This window comes from Engraulis encrasicolus, chromosome 23, assembly GCF_034702125.1.
Source record: "Engraulis encrasicolus isolate BLACKSEA-1 chromosome 23, IST_EnEncr_1.0, whole genome shotgun sequence".
NCBI classification, from domain to species: domain Eukaryota; kingdom Metazoa; phylum Chordata; class Actinopteri; order Clupeiformes; family Engraulidae; genus Engraulis; species Engraulis encrasicolus.
The window spans coordinates 20,927,966-20,945,465 of record NC_085879.1 but is presented as its reverse complement, the minus strand read 5'-3'; the positions used below and the strand labels follow the sequence as shown (position 1 = coordinate 20,945,465).

General features: G+C 44.9%; 1 protein-coding gene across 1 annotated transcript in view; it reads left to right on the top strand.

Annotated features, from left to right (window-relative positions):
• Positions 1-17,500, top strand: part of unc5a (unc-5 netrin receptor A) — a 302,233-nt gene that overhangs the window by 103,826 nt on the left and 180,907 nt on the right. The window contains exon 2 of the mRNA XM_063189423.1: positions 9,965-10,186. Within this exon, the coding sequence (XP_063045493.1) occupies positions 9,965-10,186 (222 nt within the window). The remainder of the gene's footprint in view (positions 1-9,964; positions 10,187-17,500) is intronic.

Genomic DNA, 17,500 nt, shown 5'->3' with positions numbered 1-17,500 from the left:
TCTCAAGCACCCCCCCCCACTCACCCTCAACCACCTCTCTCTCCCTCTCTGCATTTCTATCCATCATTTCATCTATGTCTCTGCATCTGTGTTTCTTCTCGCTCTTCCCTGTGTTGTTAGTTTAGGGCATGTCATCCTCTGATGTTCTGTCCCTCTCTTTTTTATCCATACTTCCTTTCTGTATCCTTATATCTTTTTACTATCCATCTAGTCATCTGCCTATCCCTCTCTCTCTCTCTCTCTCTCTCTCTCTCTCTCTCTCTCTCTCTCTCTCTCTCTCTCTCTCTCTCTCTCTCTCTCTCTCTCTCTCTCTCTCTCTCACACACACACACACACACACACACACACACACACACACACACACACACACACACACACACACACACACACCCCTCACCCTCATCCCCCTCTATTTCCCTCTCTGCATTTCTATCCATCTATCCGTCTATTCATCTATGTCTCTGCATCTGTGTTTCTCCTCACTCTTCTCTGTGTTGTTAGTTTAGGGCACATCTCACTATGATGTTCTGTCCCTCTCTTTTTTATCCCCACTTCCCTTTTGTATCCTCCCGATATCTTTTTACTATCCATCAAGTCATCTCTCTATCCCTCTCTCTCTCTATTTCTCTCTCTCTCTCTATTTCTCTCGCTCTCTCTCTATTTAACTTCGTATTTCTCTCGCTCTCTCTCGCTCTCTCAACCCCCCCCCTCACCCTCAACCACCTCTCTCTCCCTCTCTGCATTTCTATCCGTCTATTCATCTATGTCTCTGCATCTGTGTTTCTTCTCACTCTTCCCTGTGTTGTTAGTTTAGGGCATGTCATCCTCTGATGTTCTGTCCCTCTCTTTTTTATCCCCACTTCCCTTCTGTATCCTTATGATATATTTTTACTATCCATCAAGTCATCTCTCTATCCTTCTCTCTCTATCCTTGCAGCTCTGTACAGTATCTCTCTCTCTCTCTCTCTCTCTCTCTCTCTCTCTCTCTCTCTCTCTCTCTCTCTCTCTCTCTCTCTCTCTCTCTCTCTCTCTCTCTCTCTCTCTCTCTCTCTCTCTCTCTCTCTCTCTCTCTCTCTCTGTCACACACCCCTCATCCCTCCTCTCTCCCTCCCTCCCAGCCTGTGTATGTTTTGAGGGGCGTGGGGGGTGATGAATACGCTGTATCCTTAATAACGGTGTCAGCTTCTGAAAGCCATACATCAGTTGCACAGACCGGCTTTAATTCGTAGCACGGCGTGTGGCTTCAGACTGCGCTTTCATGGAGAGGTAAATCTCAGATGGCAAGAAACGCGAAATGCATGTTAGCAGCTTTGCCACACGCTGTGTGTATGCGTGTGTGTGCGCGTGCGCGTGCATGCGTGTGCCCGTGTACGTGCGTGTTTAAGTGTGTGACTGCAGCAGAATGAGCTGGGTTTTTTTCTTTAACCATATGTCTCATCTTCTCAGCCCACCTCTCTGAAAGAACAGAGCCCTGGCCAATTAGCGCAGAACATTTTGGCTACACCCCAGCAAGCCTGTGTATGTGCTCTACCTGACCCAATACTGAACCATACAGTACGCACGCACGCACGCACGCACGCACGCACGCACTCAAGCACGCACGCACGCACGCACGCAGGCACACACACAAACACTCACACAATCACATGCTCGCGCAAGCACACGCAAACACTCACACTCACACCCACACACACACACAAACAGAATATGTCCCCGGTTGCTTGTCCTCAGCTTCCCATATTAGCAAAACAAAGCCATTTGCCAAGAGCTGTTTGAAGTACGGCTTGATTATAAAGAATAAAAAGGGAGCCCCTTTAAGTGCAATGAGGAGCTTATGCAAGATAGACTTTTTGTAGTAATGGATTAAGGAAAAACGCTTGGCTAAAAGTGGCAATAATCTCAGTATCTGTAGAAAAAAAAATGTGAAGAAAATCAGATATGATTTTAAGCAGAAGGTTCCTTTTAAGACATTACACACCTGAGTAAGCCCACAACAAATGAGCCAATCTTTGTAAACGGATGGTGGGCGCAAAAAAAGCCTGGCTGCATGGGTTTGGGCTGGATGAATTGCAATTTAATGAGTGATTTTAAACCGACAGGCTGGTTTTTACCACACAGCGACTTCAAAAACGCCTCGTTTCTTGCATCTAACTAGCTAGTGGGTGGGGGGTTTAGTTCTTCTTCTGGTACATCTTTCTTCACAACCATCAACAGTAAATCTTCAGACCCGGATGAAAAGGTCAGCGTGCAAAAAGCAAATCCCCCGTCATTACGATGCAGAGTAATGGGCCCTTAACGCGAAATTAGTACCCACGACTTATCGTGCGCATTAGTGCAAATTAACGCACGCGGCTATTGTGACCTTTGGCTTTGTTTTCGACAAGAAAAGCCCCTTTGTAATGGCTCTTTGATGGCTGTCTCTGTCTCGACGTGTGTGTGTGTGTGTGTGTGTGTGTGTGTGTGTGTGTGTGTGTGTGTGTGTGTGTGTGTGTGTGTGTGTGTGTGTGTGTGTGCGTGAGTGTGCATGCGTATGTGGATGTGTATGTGTATGTGTGTGTGTGTGTGTGTGTGTGCGCGCGCGTGTGTGTGTGTGTGTGTGTGTGTGTGTGTGTGTGTGTGTGTGTGTGTGTGTGTGTGTGTGTGTGTTTGCTCCAAAGAGAAAGGAAGGGGGGATAGAAAAAAGAGATGAAGAGATAATATAAAAAAAAACCCTCAACACACACAGAAAAACAACAGCATGTACTGTACACGCTCATGCATGATTGAAGAGCTAGCTACACATTAACTCAACATTACAAATGGGCAAAAGTATTTGGGCGGAACACACACACACCAGTTATGAATGGCGTCTTGTCTCATTTTCATAATTTTTTCGTTTTACGTTGGGGTAGACACACAGATGGTGATGGTGTGTGTGTGTGTGTGTGTGTGTGTGTGTGTGTGTGTGTGTGTGTGTGTGTGTGTGTGTGTGTGAGAGAGAGATAGAGAGAGAGAGAGAGAGAGAGAGAGAGAGAGAGAGAGAGAGAGAGATGAGAGAGAGAGAGGAGAGAGAGAGAGAGAGAGAGAGAGAGAGAGAGAGAGAGAGAGAGACAGAGAGTGCGTGCGGGCGTGTGTGTGCGTGCGTGCGTGTGTGTGTGTTGGGGGGGGTCGAAGACAGAAAACAGGAAAAGAGATCTATGTCCTTCGTTGGATACAGCACATTTAATTTTCATTAAGACCAAGACACGTACACGATACATTAGAGGGGGTTCAATAGCCCAGCGCTCCGCTCACCCGCTCAGCATACCCCCCCCCCCCGCCCTGTATCTCACACTGATGAATTAGCACTCTCAGCACAGAACAGCGCGTACACACACACACACGCACGCACGCAGGCACGCACACACACACACACACACACACACACACACACACACACACACACACACACACACACACACACACACACACACACTGTCCTCAGTGCATGCACGCAAGTACTGACGACAGTGTGTGTGTGTGTGTCCTCTCACGGCCGTGTGTGCTTGTCATCCTGCGAGTGTAAGGGGTGGGAGGGGCGCTTGCATTAACGCAGCTCACATTTGCAGCCTTGTCAAAGGAGCTACACAAGTTCAAGCCAGACTTCTTTTAAGTAGCTTGACAGCGTTTCATCTTTTATGAAACAGGCTTTTGTGTTTCAGTTCTGACCTGATGATGGAGAAACAGCGGTACTGCATTTGTTGATGACTACGCACCTTTGACTAGTATGACCTGCGCGAGTGAAAATCGCAGAAAAGGAAGAACACTGTTGCAACGTTGATCAATAGTGCAGTCTTTTTTTCACTCAAGCAAAGGATCAATGTTTTCAGAATCAAGATATGGTGTGTGTGTGTGTGTGTGTGTGTGTGTGTGTGTGTGTGTGTGTGTGTGTGTGTGTGTGTGTGTGTGTGTGTGTGTGTGTGTGTGTGTGTGTGTGTGTGTGTGTGTGTGTGTGTGTGTGTGTGTGTGTGCGTTAGGGATGGCACAAACCGCACCGAAAACCGAAACCGTACAATTCACACACATACCGAACCGAACCGTGCAATCCATCGCAAACCGCAATTCATGTATTGCCCAGAAAAATATGTAAAACATATTCTAGACAGATCTAGAACAGATTCTAGGAGTATCTTATCCAGTCTCTCTGATTAAAACATTAGTGTATAAGACCAAATCAGAGGATGACACAATTAAACTCACCATTTTCACATTATAAGTCTATACAAACCATATGTAGGATATTTAGTGGTAAGTCTTATTCTATTAGCCAGTGCACCATTTATCATGAACTTAAAAAAAAAGAACCGTAGTGCACCGAAAACCGTGACCTTGACTCCGTGATATGAAGCGAACCATGAATTTTGTGAACCGTACCACCCCTAGTGTGCGTGCGTGCATGCATGCTGGCTTGCATGGTCGATCTGAGGAGAGTGTGTGTTTGTGTGCCTGTGTCAGTGTGCCATTATGCGTGGACTGGGAAGCACTTACAATCAGCACGATTCACATTTTTCATCTTTGTAAAGACCTCCCGTTCACAGGCAATGGGTGATGCTGACATGGAGGCGTGTTGAGGGCAGCTGGGGGGTGTCGGTGGCAGCGGCAGTGGTAGCGGTGGGGGGGGGGTGACTAATATTATCCGGGACCTGGGCCGCGGCTTTGCTTGGGAGATGAGGCAGCAGAGGCCAGGGCCAGGGTGAGGTCAGGCCCAGCACTGCCGGTTTCATAATGAGACACGTTCTCCCCTTTGGCTCGCCGCGGCTCTCTCCATTACAAGGACGTCAGTGTTTCCCACAGAGATTTTGGAAACTATGGGGGCAGCCGGGTTTTATTTTGTCCGGGGGGGGGGGGGTCTTCTCACACGGGCCTTTTTTGGGGGGGGGGGGGGGGGTGTATTCTTGCAGCGTAAATGCAAAATGGCAAAACAATGACTACAGTATGACATTGGCGCATGGAGAAACTGTAGGCCTGGGCCTATATTTCAGCCATTTATATTTTGAGAAATAAGGCTACATAAGATTTTACCCATGACTTGTATAATAGTAGTACATTGTCATTGTCAAAAAATGCAGTACAGTGAATAATTTCTGTTTTACAACACAGTTTCATTCGTCCCTCATGCAGGGGTCTGGGAAACAATAATAAAACAAAATAGGAGCAGAGATAAGAATTTAAGAGCACAGTGAAATTGTTAACGCATAGACAAAAAGGGTCTTAGAGGGTAGGCTATGCCTTTTCCCCCACACATATCTGTAGGCGTACACATTCTACATGAGGGGTGCTGGTCACAGGGCCAGTTTTTTTTTTTTTTTCCAAATTCCTCCCATTAAAAGGCTGAACAACATATTACACATTATGTCTATATCACATTCATTACACATAATTAATTTCTATATGCAGCCCGATGTCTCCTCTGCTGTGGTCAATGAAGGTCTGTCACCAAACTCATTACAACTGTAAAAACAAAGCCTAGGGAGTGTTAGTAAACTCATCCCAACTGTCCCTTCTCTGAAGGTTTTTTTATATTGCTCCCAAACCCAAGTAAACTACAACAACTTGACAAGGCTTTTGATCCCTGTCTTTCAAGCACTTGTGGTTCTCTCTATAGCAGGGGTGCCCAACCTTTTTTTTTAACCAAGATCTACTTTTGAAGTTGGCCTGCCGTGATCTACCAAGTCAAATTCAAGGATGTCAGTATGAAAATTTAAGACCACCATTTATTAATCACCATTATTATGAACAAAATGTTTTCAGTAGGCTACTATGGCCGTATCTTTTCAGTGTGTTTTTAAAGTGTGTTGAATAGCCTATCTTTACAAAGCAATGCAGCACTGATAGTATGCAGAGATAATTTCAGTCATACACAAGTCATAAACAACTGAAACAATTTCAAAATGATAAACATTTGGTATATAACAGGCACATAGGCCCTATTTCTAAAATATGATGAAGCATTATCATGCCTTCAGTGGTATAGGCTACAAATTAAAAAGGGCTCAGAAATTCACCATTTGTTATGGGTAAATAGTAGGCTACTATGAGAGAGAGAGAGAGAGAGAGAGAGAGAGAGAGAGAGAGAGAGAGAGACAGACAGACAGACAGACAGACAGACAGAGAGAGAGAGAGAGAGAGAGAGAGAGAGAGAGAGCAATGAGAGAACTCATTGGATTGGTTAACACCCCTGTTAAGTGTGACTTCTATGAAGGTTTTTTTTTTCAGCTCTCTGGGACAGTAGCACAGCAAAGGCTTTCTATTGTGAGTTTGGCCAATCGTTTTGTCCACAACTGAAGCAAGAAACAGCACAAATTGAAGTGAATTCCATACATGACAACAACTAACATTTCCCTTACACGCGGCACGCGATGTAAACGCAGTTAGCGATGATGCATGCGACTAGCGATTTGGACGAAGATCCTCGCATATCGGCGTGTCATAACGCATCGTTGCGCACATGTTCTGTTACTCACCCGATGTTACACATGAATCAACTGTAATACCCTTACGGTCACTTCCTAATGCTTTCCCCTCATTCTGTGTTACCGTGGGACTACTTAGGCTATCTAACCAATACAGAGTCTATAGGATGTATTTACTCCAGGAGGAAAATGCGAAGGAAATTCAAAATCGTAATTCAAATCGTTTTTAACAAAAACGGATATCGTTAAAAAAAAAAAAATTAAAAAAAAGTTTATTTTATTTTTTTTTTTTTTTTTTTACATTTTCGTAAACTATGGCGGCCAGATTTAAACTATGGCGGGCCGCCATAGTTTCCTCAATGTATGGGAAACACTGACGTTGGCGGGAAAAAAATAAAATAACAACATGCTGATTCCGGGGCCACGGACCCTGCTCCATTGTAGTTCAAATATTTCTCATCACCATTGGTAGTGGTTGTAATGAAAGGGTGTTGATTGGAATGGTTTGTAGTTCCTTTGTGATGCTTTTGCGAGGGGTTCGATTCTGACCTGATGTCATTTCCCGCCCCCTAGTCATTCTCTCTCTACTACCTACTAACTACTTCCTGTCCACCTCTTCGGCGGTCCTGTTATTTCGTAAAAAGCCCAAAAATACTTTAAAAAGTAGGCTACATCTAGACGCAATTTCAAACTTCTGTGCTAACCCTGTTACATAGACTTTTGACAATAAAGTACACTTGACTTGACTTGACTTGACATTGCAACATGCTTTTGCCATTGTGGCACAAATATTTTTGACAAGGCTTTTAACACTGTTTGGCCTTGGTATGTGCTTTGGCAAGGCCTCCCAATCATTCTGCCTGTGAAGAGATTACAGAAAAAAGGTGGAAACAAATTAATGTTGGAAGGATAGCAAGATTGTTACATTGAATGGAGTTTAGCCAGATGAAGAATTCCCGGGTAATTCAGAAATGCTGCGTGAAGAAGAAGAAGAAGCATATCTGTTGTGATGGCTGCAGAATAAACATGGTGCTGGAGACGTGTTTAAGATGGTGTGAATAAAGCGTAAATATAGACCAAGAGCCGGGCTTAATTGTTGCTCCGTATCTGTGGGTGGAAAAGGATAAATTAGCAATTCTGTCTTAATTACAGGCCCTGGGAAAAAAGAGAAGGGGAAAAAAAGCAAAAAAGCAAAATGGAAAGAAAAAACAGCAAAAAACAAAACAAAACAAAGAAGCTTCAGTATTGAGGCAACTCGGTACTAAAGAGAATGCAAACATGCTTGCTCTACAGTCTAGCTGTATCTCTGTAGAGTTAGTTTGTTTATGTCACTCAAAAAAACAGAAGAAAAAGGAAAAAAACATCAAGACACAACAGCACCTTCACCGAGACCCATGTTTCTCTCATTACCACGGTTACAGTACCATCTTCACGTCTCCATCAACCATGTTGTTCCTCTTCATGCTTCTGCCTGCCTGCCTACCCAAGTCACCATAGCAACCCATGATTGACACAAAGAATAAATAAATAAGCAGGCCAGGGAAGTAAATAAATAAATAGTGGCTGAAGTAAGGAAATAAATATTGGCTGAGTGAGGAGAAAAAAGCTTTCCCCCCCAACTACAGACACAAACATTCTGGTTTGTTTGTGGTGGTTGGTGGTGGTGGCGGGCATGGTACTGCGCTGCTTAAGTCCAGTTGTGACATGAGCTGTCGCAGGGTGCTTGGCTCTGCTCCTGTCAGTCCGTGCTATCTTCCCCGCGCGGCCTAACCGGGATGGAGTTAAAGGGCTCTGGGATGCGAGCCCAGAGGGGAGGGGCAGGGGTTGGTGGGAGGGGGTTGGAGGAGCACGCCGCCAAGTGTAACGGTCACTCCGGGAGAGGGATGGCGGATGGCGGGGATGGTGGGCGGTGAAGAGGGGTGGGGTGGTGGGTATGGGGAGGTGGATTTATGGCCAGAGGCCCGCACCGCGCTGTGATCTTAAAAGGCTCTGATTAACAGCGGAGAGACAAATGATGGGCTCGGCTAGCCGCCCCGAGCCAAGCCCTGACAAGGCCACTCACATGCTTGCACTCTTCCCCGCTCACTGACGTGCTCTCTCCCTTGCTCGCTCTTTCTCTCCCTCACTCTCTCTATCTTCCTGCCTATTCACAAGGAAGGGTATTTTCTGTTTGTGTGTGTGTGCGTGTGTGTGTGTGTGTGTGTGTGTGTGTGTGTGTGTGTGTGTGTGTGTGTGTGTGTGTGTGTGTGTGTGTGTGTGTGTGTGTGTGTGTGTGTATGTGCGTACGTGTGTGCGTGCGTACCTACATGCGCAAGCGCCTGTCTGTGTGTGTGTGTGTGTGTGTGTGTGTGTGTGTGTGTGTGTGTGTGTGTGTGTGTGTGTGTGTGTGTGTGTGTGTGTGTGTGTACCTACATGAGCAAGCGCCTGTGTGTGTGTGTGTGTGTGTGTGTGTGTGTGTGTGTGTGTGTGTGTGTGTGTGTGTGTGTGTGTGTGTGTGTGTGTGTGTGTGTGTGTGTGTGTGTGTGCGTGTGCATAGTGCATGCGTGAGTGTGTGCATGTGAGAGCGAGAATTTGTGCTCACTGTATATCACTATGTATGTATGTATGGCCATGTGTATGTGTGCATGTGTTTGTGTGTGTGTGTTTGTGCGCATTCCTATCTGTATTTCTGATGAGCCGTTTTGGCTTTGCTATTCGTGTCATAGAGTCTCTAATCTTTTCCAATGTTATTAGCAAATAAAATAACTGGAAGCCCGGTTGCTTGAATCATATCACATTAATACATACAGTGCTATCAGGCAGACCACATCTCTTTTCATTTCGTTGCGTCTCCGCACTCCCACACTGACACAATGTGCGAGTCTTCGTCGGCTTTATATTTAGACATTACTGCCGTGTTTACAGCGGTTTGTCAGACAAATGTTTGATCAGACTTGACTTTTAAAAAAATCGCTTGGCTTTCTTGTTGCTCGTATTACATGTGCTTGTTTGACATAGCTATCGCCTGCAGTTGAAGCCCAGGAACAGGGCTTTTTGGTGTTTGTAAAAGCCCTATTTGTCACACTCCAAAGCCCAACCAAATCTGTTTTTGGAAGAAAGACTAAAAAAGTCGAAAGAAGACAAAAGCAAAGGGCTTTAGCAAAAGGCCTCCGTGGATGCCGATGCATCTTGGTGTTTCGTGTTGCGTCCCTCCTTGTCTGAATTGATTTTTTTCTTGCCCTTTGCTTTTTCGACTATTTCTTTCTTGCTTTCTGTCTTTCTTTCTTTCTTTCTTTCTTTCTTTGTTTCTTTCTTTCGGTCTTTCTTTCTTTCTTTTTTCTTTCTTTCTTGTTCCTTTCCTTCTTTATTCAATCTGTTCCACTCCCACTCTTTCTTTCACTCTTTCTGCCATCTCCGTATACAGTATAGAAAATAAACATTTATTGTTAATGTCTGGCAATGATTTACAAACAAACGAGTGCTAAATCTTTCTTCCTTTCTTCCCTCCCTCTCTTCTTCCCTCCCTCCCTTCTTCTTCTTCTTCTTCTCTCCAGGTGCGGAGCACGGTGCCCCGGTGACTCATGCGGTGCCGGCGGCCTTCTCGGACCTGCTGCCCCACTTCCAGGTGGAGCCGGACGACGTGTACATCGTGAAGAACAAGCCGGTGACGCTGACCTGCCGCTCCACGCCGGCCACGCAGATGTACTTCAAGTGCAACGGCGAGTGGGTGCACCAGGACGACCACGTCATCGAGCACACCATCGACCCCGCCACAGGTACCACTGCCACTTTATTTCTTTTTAAAGGTTTTCTACTCGGTAAGGCCTATTGGGCCTTTATTATGGCCGGATAATATCACAGGAGAGAGGAAATGAGCAGGATGGTGAGAGGGGTTAAGGGTTGAGATATGAATCGAATCTTGTTCTGTGTTGTTACCTGACTCATGCTTTAGCATCGTCTCTGTGACACCTTGCCACCATCATACAAAATATTATATTACACCTTGCAGACACTTTCATCCAAAGTGATTTCTAAATCAGCTTCCTTTTGGGCCACAGCTGCTCGTGTGTAGTGAACTAGTCGATGTTTAGAGTCCAGGCAGATTATTTTTGCTGAGCTGCGAATGGAGGAGACATTATTTACCCAGCTATGCTAGGCACGTCCAGATTGTGCATTTTGAAAATAACCTCATAAATGGTGACTCCTGGCAAGTTCTGAATGAAGGAATTGACAGATCGAGAGACTTTAAAATGCTTACTCAGTGCTTAGAAAGTGTGGAAAGGAAAGCCATGTCTTTGATCTTGCTGGTCAGTATTCGTAGTGATTACTGAATGCATACAGGAGTGATTCACTCTAACCCTGTAGCCTCCTCAGTGCAAGGAGGATTCTAATTAATTTGGCGAACCCCTCTTTCTTTTAGTGCGTATAGACATTGACATCTGTAAACATGACGTATGTTTATCTGATCAAGCACAGCTGGTCTACGTACTGTAGTACCTACATATATTGAGTGGTCATGAATAACCACGTTCAATGTAAAGTTTAATGTATTATTTGATCTGACGCTCTAATTCTCTGGGACTTTTTGGACATTACTGGCACCCCCCAAGACATTTGCCAACCCTAGGCGCCCATCTTGTCTGCCTATGCCTAGCACTCTGCCCTGCCTGCGTGGAAACACGACTGGGCAGCACAGCAAGAGGGAAGGCTGCCGAACATGCTATTAGGTTAAAGGGACACTGTGTGAGATTTTTAGTTGTGTATTTCCAGAATTCATGCTGCCCATTCACTAATGTTACCTTTTTCATGAATAGCCTACTTACCACCACCATCAAATTCTAAGTATTCATTATGACTGGAAAAATTGCACTTTTCATACATGAAAAGGGGGATCTTCTCCATGGTCCGCCATTTTGAAATTCCAAAAATAGCCATTTATAGCTGCAAAAATGACTCTACTTAGACCATACTAGAAAATATGTGTTTATTATTTAGTAAACTTTCATGTAAATATCAAATTTGGCAATAGCCAACCCAGTTTCAATGAGTACCATAGTTGCAGTACCTTTTTTGACCATTTCCTGCACAGTGTCCCTTTAAGGATAGAACGATGTGCCTTAGCTCTCCTCATTATAATTGTGTCATTACGGCTCCTTATGAGAGGTTGGGCGCTATGCTGTAGTTATTTGTCATTTCCCCCCCTCGGCTCCTTGCTATGAGAGTAATTTCATTTATTTTTTTCCTCCTTCTCCATTCCTGTTAAGTAGTGGTACATTTTCATCTGTTGAATTGGGTTGCCATGGCAGTGATGAGCTCGAGTTGAGCGCTCTGTTGAGAGCAGTGCTGCCTGTGCATGGTTACATTAAGTCTTCCGTAAATCAGCATAAGGATATGTACTTATGAGATTGAAGCATATTGTATCATTGCGAACACCAACTCAAACAACTAAGCAATGTTTTATACTGTATCTGTATGTGTTTATGGCTGGGGGGTGTTTTTTGGGTTTGTGTTACCCTATACACATCTCCTTTTTACATTATTTTACAAAGTATTACCAGAATATTCCTGTTTCTGTATTTTACTAATAAGAGGACATGCATATCTATGAGATTATCAAAACAGTTTAATACAGTACACTATGTAATTTACTAAGGACTCCGAGTCTGAGTTTCTTGCTGTAGACTTGACGACATGGGCAAATCTCCAGAGACAAGATCAGTTTTTTTTAACATCAGTGTGTGCTTTGAGGCAACTGTCGACCTTTTAAAACCACGGAATCACATTCAATTTACTCGCGCGGCGAAATGACCAGCCGTGATTTCTCCAGTCATTAAAAGCAGTCTAGTCTCTAACCAGTGGGCAGCCCCGTTCCCTGAAGACCATCATCCAGCTCCTTCTTCCACTTCAGACGGTCTTCTTGTGCAAAGAAAAAGAACGAGTGTTAGCATTTCTCAGTTCATCATTGGCGGAACATCTTGATGGGCTGTTTTATTTCATTATTTTTTTCGGTTTTGCCGGAGAGTGAGAGCGGCGAGTGTATACGGATCTGTTTCTTCTGAGACAGCTTGCGGACGTGATCTTCAGGTCTGACTTCATGATTATTTATGACCAGCCAGCCAGCCAGCCAGTCAGACAGACAGACAGCTCATCTGTTTGTACGTCCTAGGCTGCCGCGGACACCATCACACATGTGTCTCGAGATGGTGTGCAGGCACACAAACAAGTTAACACACACACACACACGCATGCACGCACACACACACACACACACACATACAATGTTTTCATCTGTCTATGAACAGATCTACATCTATCTATCTATCTATCTATCTATCTATCTATCTATCTATCTATCTATCTATCTATCTATCTATCTATCAATCAATCAATCAATCAATCAATCAATCAATCAATCAATCAATCAATCAATCAATCAATCAATCAATCTATCAATCTATCAATCTATCAATCTATCAATCTATCAATCAATCTATCAATCTATCAATCTATCAATCTATCTATCTATCTATCTATCTATCTATCTATCTATCTATCTATCTATCTATCTATCTATCTATCTATCTATCTATCTATCTATCTATCTATCTATCTATCTATCTATCTATCATCCTCATGTATTCATCTCACACGGTTGCACAGTTTCACAACCACACATACAAACTGTTCTGCATGTGGACATCCACATACTCAAACACAAGTACACATGAAAAACAAGATTTGCCTGCGTGGGTACACACAGACACACACAAGCACATAAAAAGGCACATCGCTGCCCACCACCAGCAGCCGTGGCTCGCATCATGAGCATTTGTTTTCATTACTGCCCTTGTGCTGTATGGACCATGAGTCTGGAGGTGATTTGTAACCTCAAACCCTCAATTCGCAGGTTGACAGACAATTGTGGGCAGCTGACAAGTAAATGACACGTTGGTGGTAAAAAAAAAGGCCCCAGAGCCGCAAACCAACGAGTGCCGAAGGAGGAAAGTGGGCACACGCCTACTGTGAAAGGACATAGGAAGAGGAAGGAATAGAGAGAGAGATGGAGAGAGAGAGAGACAGAGAGAGAGAGAAAAAGAGATGGTGTGCTTTCATCTTGCGGCCGTCTGGTTATTTGTGTCTGCGATGAGCCTGATGATCTGTCCGTGTCACAATGCGAGACGCGCGGGCCGTTTTGACAGATGCTGCTAAATATATGTAATTAAATTTGATCGACGGGAGACGATTTGTTTCATGTTTGGTCTTTTGGCACCTCTTCTGTTTTGATTTGCATGTCGCAAACAATGGCGTATAATGTATCCGCCGTGCTAGGCGTCAGAAGGACTCCATAAGGACGAAAGGAGGCAGAGAACTCATCTGTCTCAGATTCAAGATGGTGGTAGCAGCAAGTTCCGTAGGCTACTCTTGTTTGCCGCTCCTCTCCCCCCAATTCTTGCACTCATTTTGTTTGCTTCTTTGTTTGTTTATTTAATTACCTCACCCCATACAAAGACAATACTTAAAGAACATGATGTGGTCCATAAACCCCCTTGTTTTAATGCGGCAGCTTACATAAATGGTGGAGGCGACAGCTTGCCTACTAGGCTGTAATGACTGTGGGCTATTTGCTGTGTGGCTATCTACTACGTAGGTATTGCAGTATAGTCGTGTGTGTGTGTGTGTGTTTGTGTGTGTGGGGGGGGTTCTCATTCAGCCCCCTCCTCAGTCCAGGCGTCTCCAAGGCCTCCCTTTCTCTCTCTCTACTGTCTCCTCCTCACCTCCGCGGACCTCTCGTGTTGATGATGAATGTGCACCCTAGCGCGCCCATGCTACGAACGAAGGACAAGGATGCGCTAAGCCATATAGGTTTTCCAAGGTATTCGCATCGATTACCCACCTCTACCTACCTTCTCCCACATACTGTCAGCATTGTTCTCGGAGGCCTGGCAGATGGGGTCACCTTTCCTTGAGAGGTGTGTGTGTGTGTGTGTATATACGTGCACTGTCCTTGTACAGTGTCCAGTGTCGCAATTAAAAGTTAGGACCTCTAGATTGTATGCTCTTGTTGTTGTTGTTGTTTCTTTTCACTATTGGGTTTGTCTTGTGGATCGCTGTTGTTTTTTTGGCCTTTGGATACGAGCATTCACTGTGCCTGTTTTTGTCCTTGGCATGCCGCCCGTATTCGCAAGCCAGACCGAGTAACCTTCCGACACCTCTATCCTCCGACAGTTTCTTAACGCCTCCTCGCCCTTCACCTCCCACTCCTCTCTCCTCCTCCTCCTCGTCCCTCCATCTTTTCCTCCTCTTGGAGTTTGAACTTGTGGGTGGATGGTGTTGTTCCTGTTGTCTGTTTATTTTTTTTCCCAACTTGTTAGAAAACATATTGTTTTGCGAGCTCACTGACATCGCTCTGGTCCATGTGTCAGCATGGCATGGCTTGACCCAGCCTCTCGCTCACTGTACCGCCTGACTGCTCGTGCTCGCGCTCGGCTGAGAAATAATGTCGCGATTTGTCCTTCCTCTCCAGGTATCCATGTCCGCTTATTGATCTCTCCTCTGGAGTCTATTGGTTCTCATTACCTTTCCCTAGTAACTTATCTCACTTGTTTTCTCTCTTCTCTCTCTCTCTCTCTCTCTCTCTCTCTCTCTCTCTCTCTCTCTCTCTCTCTCTCTCTCTCTCACGTCTCTCTCTCACTCTCACTCTCTCTCTCTCTCTCTCAGGTATCTTTCCCTCCTTTCTCTCTAACCTCTACCCAGCAGCTTTCCCTAGTAACCTCTCTCTTTTTTCCTCCCTCCTCTTTTTTCTCTCTCTCTCTCTCTCTCTCTCTCTCTCTCTCTCTCTCTCTCTCTCTCTCTCTCTTTCTCTCTCTCTCTCATTCTCGCTCTGGGTAGTTCGAAGGTATCCTTCCTTTCTCTCATAGCCTTGTGTGCCCCAGCAGGGTTAGTGGGCTCTGCTCTCCAGCATTGGGGATGAAGATCTTAAACTAAAGTAAATGAAGGAATAGCTTGTCGGTGGTTGATCAGTGTGATGCTGCATTTGCACAGATTAGAACAGTGTGCCTGCTGCCTAAAACCCAAATTCCTCCCTCCTCTATTTTTGTACTAGAGCAAAAAAAATACACCAGAATAATGATTTCTTCTTTGGATTTACAGTTTAATTGGGAACATAACCTTGGGTGGTTGTTGTTGAGTGCTTTTCTTCATTTTTATGGTTTGATGTTGGTTGGTTGCGTTTGAGTCGGTGGTAACAAGTTCCTCTCCATCACACATTGATTTCGGTTCTTTCAGTAGTGATAATACTAGCGATGTTTTACTTTCAAATCTGCCCACTTCTTCTCTGAAAGAGCCATACAGCCTGGACAGTATTTCACCTATACACATTATTGTAATTGTGTCAGTTTAAGTGTGGCAGGGGAAAGGATAATTGACTCTGCTCATAACAAAAGTAATTGACTGCACAAATCATCGAGTTGTGGTCTTTGGGACCACAAGCCTTTATGACTACAGTTTGAAATTTTATCTAAATGCCTGTTTAGCCCAACTCTTGTTCCATACAATACACTCTCTGTAGTACCTAATGGATTTAAATGAGGTTTCATCAAATGCAGCCTTGTTTGTATAGGAAGGGCATGTTCATTTAAAAAAAGAACGAAAATTTGTGTTTGATCAACGCTTAACGCTGTTAAGATGCGGATTTCTCCTTTTTGTTTACTACAGTGATTAAACCAACACTGAAAAATAGGTGACAGCTCCTTACTTCCTTTGCCAAGAAGATGAAAACATTTTTCTCTCTCCCTTCTTTTGCTGTTTACACCCAGTAATTTGAGACAACACCTCAGCCTGGAAGACAACCAGCATCATTTGCACCTGGATTTTTAACTGATGCCTGAACACTCCCTTTTCAACCAACAAACTCCTGGCTGCCATTCCAATTAGTTTTTCGTGTGTAAATAAGACCCACACAACCTATTATGAGGTCTCAATTATGTTTTCATTTTGGAAAGTCTTTGGTATTTCAAAGTTGCACTGAGTGCCATGGCTGAAATGAGCATTGGGTGGCCTGGGGCTGTAGCGAAAGTGAATAAGCAGTAATTCTACAAAATTGCTGTGACCCGAGGCTGCCTCATCTGCCTTCCCTGAAGATCCAGGTAATAAGGCTCCACCTTGACTGTAATGGCTCTGATGAAATGTTACTTTTCATTTCCGTGTCTCGGAGTGTCTCCTGGAAGTGTGGTAGTGGTGGTGGCCCCAGGGCCCCTGACAGCTTTGGCTGGGGCCCCCAAACCCAATACATACAATGTGATGAGGATCCAATTCTGGGCCCCCTCTCTCCCTGGGCCTGGGATAAGTGACCCCCCGTCCCCCCCCTGACCCCCGTTGTCGACTTCCTCTGGTGGCCCCATCCCTCTCTCTCTCTCCCACTGGAGCTTGTGGAGGGTGACGTGAATGTCAGATGATGTCTTGAGCATCTGACGAATCATTTGGCTGTGACACTTATTATCCCTGGCCGGTGCTGCGTGCTGCCAGCCACCCAGGGCCGCTGACAGCTTTGGCTGGGCCCAGGACAAAGTCATCAGAAAGGGCCCCCTACCCAATACATACAATGTAATGGGGGGGGGCAATTGTGGGCCCCCTATCTCCCTGGGCCCGGGACAACATACCCCTTTGTCCCCCCTGTCGTCGGGCCTGCAGCCGGCAACAGACTTTTTTGAGTCAGGGGAAGAAAAGGCTACAGAAAAGGTTGAATCAAATAGGCCATCATAGTTCAGATAAACGCCCCCCTGAAGAGAAGCTGCTCTGTACTCTGCAAATGAACTGCACTGACAGACAGAGTGTCTGTTCAATCACAATAGCCTTCAGTCAGAGCTAGGCCGGCCTACAGAACATAGTGAATGATTCTGCATTAGAGCAAGGATTTTTTTTTTAAGCTTGAATCTCGAGATCCAGCTTTACATCTCGACCATGACTTGTCGATTGATGTTCCCGCGGACAATGTAGGATTGATGATGAAGGCCCGCAAGGCAGCATAAAAACGAAGGGGGGGGGGTGCAAAAAGTGATTAAACACGATCTTTAGTGTGCTATCGGAGAACG